Below are 8,301 nucleotides of genomic sequence, written 5' to 3' on the forward strand. Positions count from 1 at the left end.
TTTTTCTTTGCTCACTTTAAAATTCTGTTCTTTAAGTCTGCTTGTTTCTTCAGCAAGTATGGAGCCTTACTGCTCAAGTTTTTTTTGCTGAACTTTGCTTGTTCTTTGCTCCCAACACCAACAGAAACAGTATCACAATATTATAAATATAGCATACTCAGCTATATATTATGGGCATGGCTTGAAAGTTGATATATATTCGGATGAGGTTGGTGGAAAATTGCTGAACATTTAGATCAAAGAGCAGAGACACTGAACCCCAATTTTATAAGTAAAAAATAGAAACGGGGAGTCGTAGGATGTCGACATTGTACACCAACTTGACCTCTTTTTTATTGTCATTGACTTCAGCCATGAGAAATAAATATTGCAGTCAATGCCTCCAGCCGGTGCATTTAGAATCTATTGGCTTAAAACAGTTGGAAGTTTTTGCATTAAATGAGATTATAATTTTAAAAAGTATAAAAAGAAATATGTTATATTAAGTTGTAAGTTCAGATTCAGGGTAATGTTTTTGCAGTTATTTAGGAACATAGTTTACTCATAGCCTTTTACATTGTTCTGGGATAATAAATTCAATTTTTTCATGATTAAATGGGACAAAGGGAATCAATATTTTTTTATAAGTAATACTATAGTTTTAAAAAAATTATCGTATGGTTTAATTCTTAATTGGTATCATGATGTTACCGGTTTGGTTTACTGCACACTTTTGTTTTTAAAGTATATGGCTTAATCTCTAAAGTTATTAGAATATTGTTTTCGATTTGAATTTTTAGGCGTTAAAAAAATTAAAATTGAGATATCTAATTAATTATAAATTATCACGCCCCATATGCTGATTCCATGATGATGTCATTATTTAGAAAAAAAATAAAAATAAAAATTACAAAAGATAGAAAATATATAAATAAAATTATAAATATATATGATTTATTTTACAAAATAAAAATATGTTAGAATTTTTAATTGTAAAAATAATAGAAATTATTAGAAATTATAAAATATTATAAAAATTATCAGAAATCATAAAAATTATTAAATTAAAAAAAGTAAGTATTGTTGTATCTTGAAATAAAGTATACATTTGTTAATCACATTTAATATATTAAAATTGATAAAAAAATCTATTTTTTAAAATAATGTATATCAAAATTTTAATATAATTAAAATTGCTTCTTCTTTTTTCAAATTTTTATTTTTATCATTGATAAGAAAAAGTATAGAATCCTCTTTCCTTTTATTAATGTGTACTGGATACCGGTTTGAAGGTGATGTTGAAGGAAAAATTCCTATGATTTTAAATTTATTAAATTACAATAATAAGTTTGTAATAGAAGTGGTTGTTTGGGAGAGAACCAAAAAAAGAGCTTGTAAATTAACTATACAATTTAATACATTGTGCCATATCAGACTATATATAGAAATGGTGAAGATGTTGGAACACAAGGCATATAAAGTAAAAGTAAATACAGAATTAGAGAAATATGAAATTTAGACATTGAAAATGATGGCAGAAGTTCAGAGGAAGTTAAAATTTGAAAAAGAGCAGATAGAATAGTAAAAATGAAGTGAAGTAGGAATCTAAAAGGCAATATGGAAACGAATATGTATTTATAATTGTAAAATAGAATTATACCTGGATGTGGACACTGAATATGGTAAGGTGTATGCATGTGGGTTTTTTTTTTTTTTTTTTTTTATTGGAAGATGTAACAGAGTTTTTTAACCCAAAATATCCTGCATATAAGGATGATGCAAATTGAATTTTACCCAAGAGTGTGAAATCAGTATAACTTTGGTAAAACTTTAAATGGGCTAAGAAGGTAAATTGGGTATTTCATTAATTAAGCATATTATTGTTGATTTCGAATTTCCATTTCTAGCTAAGCTCCTCTTAAAGTCAAGGTGCATTTTTTTAGTATAATTTAACTTGATTCCATTTACGAGATCACCAAACTTAAGCTAGCTAACAAGCCAGCAGGGTTTTACAAAGTCAACTAAATTGATTAAGCCTTTAGTCAACCAAGCCATGAATTCAATTTGCACGTCTACTATAATTTAGAAACACACCAATCCCCCCAAAGACAGCCTTGAACTTTAGACTAACCAAGTGGAAAATGGGACGATTACCCATGGACTCCCATTCTCAATTCTCATATCCTTCTCCTCAGCCTCAAGCCGCCTATTATTCTTGCGCACCACCGCCACAACTACAAACACAGCCGCAGAAAGCTTTCATAGTTTATCCTCGGCCTCAAAATAATGTTAATGTTGCACAGGTTCCACCATACCAAACAAGCAGTCCAGTGGCTGCGGCGCTGCCACAAAACCAACACCTCGCTCATATTGTTATTCCCACAAACGGCTCATTGCAAAGCAATGCACCCATTGGAAAGTCCGTGCAGCATCTGCCAATGCCTTCGCCTCAAATGAAAGCGGTTCCCACCGGGTCCTGGACCACCGGCCTCTTTGATTGCATGGAAGATCCAACCAACGGTGAGTTTCTTGGTATTTACATCACATTATCATTCATTCATGTCAAAACACTTTTTTACTAGGATTTTGTTAATATAAATTAAGGTCTAATTTCTGGTGGTTTGGTTGCATGCAGTTCTCATCACTGCGTTATTCCCTTGTGTGACTTTTGGTCAGATAGCAGATGTCCTTGACAACGGGCACACAAGTAATCATATTGATTAAACTTTGGTATCTTAAATTATTTTTGAACCACTTGTTGGCTAATAATTAAGGAATGCAGATTGTGCGACAAGTGGAATTGTTTATGCGGTGGCCCCATGTTTTGTATCTGGCCCTTATCGTAAAAAGCTGCGGCAGCGGTTTGGGTTGATAGAGGCCCCTGCCTCTGATCGGATTATCCACTCCATATTTGAACCATGTGCTCTCTGTCAAGAATATCGAGAACTCAACAACCGAGGGATCAACCCTGCACTTGGTATTGATTCTTACTTCATAATCCAACACCACCTACTTCACGCAATTTATTTATTTACAATTTTATATACTAAAAATAAAATAAATGCCAAGGGAAGATCTTATTTCCATTCACATTTTCTCCTTCCATGCAAATCATTTTTTATCAATTATTCTTGGATGGAATTTTAGTTTCTTTTACACTAGTTTACATCTAAGCAAATTGCATTCAGTTGGATGTCAACATTTTAGATTATACAGTTAAATCATTATAAAAATCATGTTGATAATGAAAACTAAAAGAAGCTAGAGATCAAATTATGAAATATAAAAAATTTGACAACTAAATTACAACTAGTCAAAATTATAAAATTACCACTTCTCATCTAACGTGCGCATGGCATCCAATTATTAGTATCTAACGGCTAGGCCACTAATTTCAATATCATTGATGTTAATACCTAAATTGATAAGTTTGATAGTTTACTGATCCAGTCAAAGTCTCATCCTATTACCATAATTTATCCATAACATATTAATTGATTATTGATAAATAGTAATAAATGGTTAATAAGATAATAGTAGCTAACAACATTGTATTAAAGATGCTATAATAATACATTATTGATAGTATAAGAATAAAATAGGTAAAAATATCTCTTTAATCTCTCTCAACTTTAAAATTGAGTAAATTGGTCTCTCTATAAAAATTGGAGCAATTTAATCTTTGTCAATTTTGAAAGTGAGTAATTAAGCACCAATTAAGTATTCCATACTTATGTTGTGGGATAGTAACAAATTTAGCCTTTGTTAAATTATGACAAAATTGATAGAATGTGTAAACCGTGAGGGCTAAATTTATTATTATACCAATCTAAATTATGTACAATTTATGAAAAACATTAACATCATGATTAATTGGCCTTAGTTTTTCACTTTCGAAATTGATAGAGATTAAATTGCTTTGATTTTTTTAGAGAGACCAATTTTCTTAATTTCAAAAATTAAAAGGGATTGAATAAGTTTTTACCAATAAAATATAACGTATCACAATTTTTATGATAACACAATATAATTATCCTTTAAACTTTATAATATGATATTTGATAGGTTAATTTCTTAAGTTTTTGTATATAAATTAAAATTTACAGATATGTCAACTTAGAATTAATTTTCTAACTTAAATAAATAACTAATAACATATTAATAATTTTAAAATAAATAATTATAAATTAATATTTATGACATTAAAATAGTAATTAATAATATTTTGCATCCCAAATAATTCCATTCATCTCTCTAATTATATAAAAAAAACAATTTGTATTAAATTAATAAGGTAATAATAAATAATTTAGAACACAAGAGTAAAAAATATTAGTGATAAATAATAATAAATGATGTATAACAAACAAAAAATTGATAATAGAAGATAATAATAGATTTCATAATCACAATTGTAAGAATTTATATAACTTAGTAGTTAATTAAAATTATACATTTTATAAATACATCAACTTTATATACCTAGTTGCAGACACATGTTCAATTTTAGAGACAGTATTATTAGGAGGACAATCATAAACCCGAACATAAACATTAAAACAAACATGAAAAATACCAAAAAATTTAAATTTTATTATAAAATATTATAATATTCATATTTTGAGTATTTATATGCAAACACAAAAAATTAAAATAGATAAATATTATATAATTGCTGTTAAAATTTAGAAATTTTATATTATTCATAATTTAAATTTATACAATTTTATACTCATATAATTATACAAAATTACATTTCTATGAAAATTATTAAATTATTTTTATATTATAATTTATTATATCATAGCACGTATCTTTCAAATTAATAATTAATACACATATAAAATTAAAATTTTGAGTTATTTTATAATTCATGTTATATTTATACATATACTTATATGTTTAAAATAGATGTGTTCACCGCCCCATGTGTGACTTGGGTTCGAGTCGCGCTAGTCACATTGTTGTTAGGGCTTTACCCTCTTGTAATTCACAAAAAAAAAAAGACGTGTTTATGTGCGGAGATAGAATAGGTTGAAATTGGGTCATTGTATGATACTAAAATAGGGCATGCTTATGCAAGTTAAGCCTAACTTGAATATGGGTTCATGTTCATTTTCCAAAATTAATATTTTTATTCAAATCTTCTCAAATATCAACTCAAACTTTAAACTTAAGCAGATAACTCTTGAATAGATCTAGTTTAAAACATAAAGACACAACACACAGTTACATGTAATATTTGTAAGAAAATTATTTAGTACACTACAAGTGAAGTTAAAAGTTTCGTAAATAATCTAATTATCGGGTAAAATAAAAATAAAAAAATAAAAAGTATTAGAAAAATTATTTTAGGAAAATTAAAGTATACATCAGTCTTCTTTATAACAGTCCTTGCGTCAAGTTTCTAGTAGAACCTTTTTTTTAACCTCTATATTAGCTTTTTATTTATAACAACGACATTCATAGTTATGAAGTATATTTTTATTAAATTAGTTAATTATAACTACATATTGTCTAAAATTCTAAGTAAAATTATAAGTAAGCCTATTAATCATGAATTATTAAATAAAAATGATTTTGATTAAACTATTATTTCAATAAAATGTTTAAATTTTACATAAAAATCTATTAATCATATTTTATTAAATGAAAATAATTTTCAATGGTCAAAATTAAAAATATTAATTCAATTAATCATCAAGGTCCTTAAATAAATATTCAACTATGAATTTGGAACATTATAAACTTATAAATCTATTACTTGAATTTAATAACTCATGATAAATTAATTAATTTAATTTGATAACCCATACTAAAATTTTTTGAAAGGTAGATAATTCATACTAATTAGTTTAACTTGTTAGTTTTATGAACATTATAATTAATCATGTGAATGAATGTAAAATAAAGATGCATAAAAGCAATAATGCATACACTTGCTATGCATATTTTAATTTTGTTGATATGATTCCCACTTTCTTTCTTTTATGAATATAATTAATTTTCACTTCCTTTATTTGATGAAAATTCACGATATAAATTTTATAGTAATTTTTCAACAATTATATCTCTAAAACAGATTTATAGCAACCGTCTCTATATAATAGATAAAATCTTGACAGAAAAATAAAGCTATTATGGAGAGATCAATTGATTGTAGTAAAAACTCTACAAGTAATATATTTGTAGGACAAGATATCAAATACTAACTTATATTTGTATCCATATTTATACATATCTATCTTTAATGACTTTTTCTTCTTTCTATTAACAGGATACCATGGAAATTTGAGTAAACAACAAACTGCAACCATGATGGTTCCGCCAAGGAATCAGATGATGAACTAAATGAGCTTACATTGATTTTCAAGTGGTTTGAATCGAGATAATTACAATATATATTTAAGTAAATGAAGAGTTTTATCAATTAAATTTTAAAAGAACAGATAAGAGATGAATATTATTTGGAGTATTTTGAAATAAAATTATGTAAAACAGTTATGTTATATCTAACTTTCATTCAAATTATATCACGTAATTATAATTTTTAAAAGAAAAGTGAACTATTTATTATACATTACATGTAATAATTAAATCTTTAAAATTAATTCAATAATTCATATATAATAGTTAATTTTTTAATGTGATTACGTGTTATGATTTGAATAAAATGGCATATATATTAGTATAGTGTAATTCTTTCATACAATCATTTCTTGAGATGACTATATTAAAATATTTAATTATTGAAAATTGAGATATATATATTTTTGATAAAATATATGTTTTATTTATGAATGTATCTTCCTACTTAAAATTTATAATTTCAATAAATAAGTGTTGACTGCAATGGTACATTATACTTGTAACAAGCCCAATTTGTCTAGCCCGTTATAAGCCAATATTAAAAAAAATAATAAAACCAAATAAAATTAATATTCCAAATATCTACAATCCAAATTACAAGGATTCAAAGCCCAACAACAAAAATTAAACAGCCCAGCAATAAACCTAACCCAAACCCTAGAACCCAATTACATTGGCTCAAGTGGCCCAAAGGTCAAACTATTCTCAAGATACCCTAGGGTTTCCACTTTTGCGCCGCAACCAACCCCAACGCCGTTTGTGCCTCCACGTTGACCTCCGCGCGCCCACAGCCACAACCACCTCGACACGTACCCTCCTATACCTCTGTACATGCCAATGCACACCCCCGTACCTGCATGAAAACACAAGAAGACAATAGCAAAAAGGGGAACAAAAAAAAAATCTTTGTATTCGGTTATAAAAAGAAAAGGAATCATCTTGTATTTTTTTTTTACACAGAAATCAATAGCAATCGAAAACAGAAACAATATTGGCAAAAAAAAGAAGGTGATTTTTCATTTTATTTCGCGAGTTTATTCCAGATATAGTGCTCACATACATATTTTTTAAAAAAATAAGATTCTTCTCACCTTCTTTGGGTCGGGGAAGTGGCTCTCTCCGATTTTCTAGAGGGTTTTTATTTATTTTAAACTCAGATTTGAGGTGAGGAGAGCAAGGAGATTAAAAGAGGGTTAGTTTCGTACCTCCGACCGTCGTACACGACGGTCGTTAGCGGCGGATGGACAGTGGTCCGATCGCCGGAAACGGAGACCCCAGAGAGAAACCCAGAACTCCTTTTCTTTTTTTGTTTTAAATCACAGCTGAAATGAGGTTTTTTTTTAAAAAAAAAATTTGGGGTTTTATAGGACATATAAAATGGTGTCGTTTAGGGCCATTTCAGTGGCCTCAAAACGGCGTCGTTTAGCGACCCATATCAGAGATCCGACACATACCCGCCTAGGATCCAGTGTTTTTGGACTAAGGGTCTATTTAGGCCCTCAATCCTTCCCCTTTTGAGGCTATTTTCGATTGGGTCCCTATTTTTTAACTTTCTTACATCTTTTGATTTTGCCCCTAAATTCTTTTTTCAATTTTATTTGGGTCCCATAAAGAACGACGTCGTTTTAGGAGCAGGGGATATTTTTCCCATTCGGTCCTTAGCCTTTTTCACTATTTTTGACTTCGGTCCTCATTTTTTTATTTATTATAGTTTTTACCTTTAATTTTGTTTTTATCCTGATTAAGTCCCAAATTTGTTGGATTTTAATTAATTTTTGCAAACTTGTTATTTATTTATTTATTTTCACCCTTTTTCTCATGTATTATTTATTTTAAATTGTTTTATTATTGTTTATTTTAAGTTTTTCACATATTATATATTTTAAACTAATTCAAATTATTATCCATTTTAAAATTTTTACATATCATTTATTTAAAACTACTATATATATT

At 27.7% G+C, this 8,301-nt stretch overlaps 1 protein-coding gene across 1 annotated transcript; it reads left to right on the forward strand.

Moving 5' to 3' along the window:
• Positions 1-1,959: 1,959 nt before the first annotated feature.
• On the forward strand, positions 1,960-6,330 carry LOC108482647 (protein PLANT CADMIUM RESISTANCE 7-like). The gene is made up of 4 exons (XM_017785770.2): positions 1,960-2,499; positions 2,615-2,686; positions 2,762-2,956; positions 6,257-6,330. The coding sequence occupies exons 1-4, from the start codon at positions 2,121-2,123 to the stop codon at positions 6,328-6,330; spliced, it is 720 nt and encodes a 239-aa protein (XP_017641259.1). The 5' UTR covers positions 1,960-2,120.
• The last annotated feature ends 1,971 nt before the right edge of the window (positions 6,331-8,301 follow it).

Source organism: Gossypium arboreum, chromosome 12 (genome assembly GCF_025698485.1).
Source record: "Gossypium arboreum isolate Shixiya-1 chromosome 12, ASM2569848v2, whole genome shotgun sequence".
Taxonomy (NCBI): Eukaryota; Viridiplantae; Streptophyta; class Magnoliopsida; order Malvales; family Malvaceae; genus Gossypium; species Gossypium arboreum.

Coding starts and splice junctions, on each gene's coding strand:
- LOC108482647 (XM_017785770.2), top strand. CDS start 2,121: ATGGGACGATTACCCATGGACTCCCATTCTCAATTCTCATATCCTTCT. Junction 2,500..2,614: donor CATGGAAGATCCAACCAACG/GTGAGTTTCTTG, acceptor GGTTGCATGCAG/TTCTCATCACTGCGTTATTC. Junction 2,957..6,256: donor AGGGATCAACCCTGCACTTG/GTATTGATTCTT, acceptor TTCTATTAACAG/GATACCATGGAAATTTGAGT.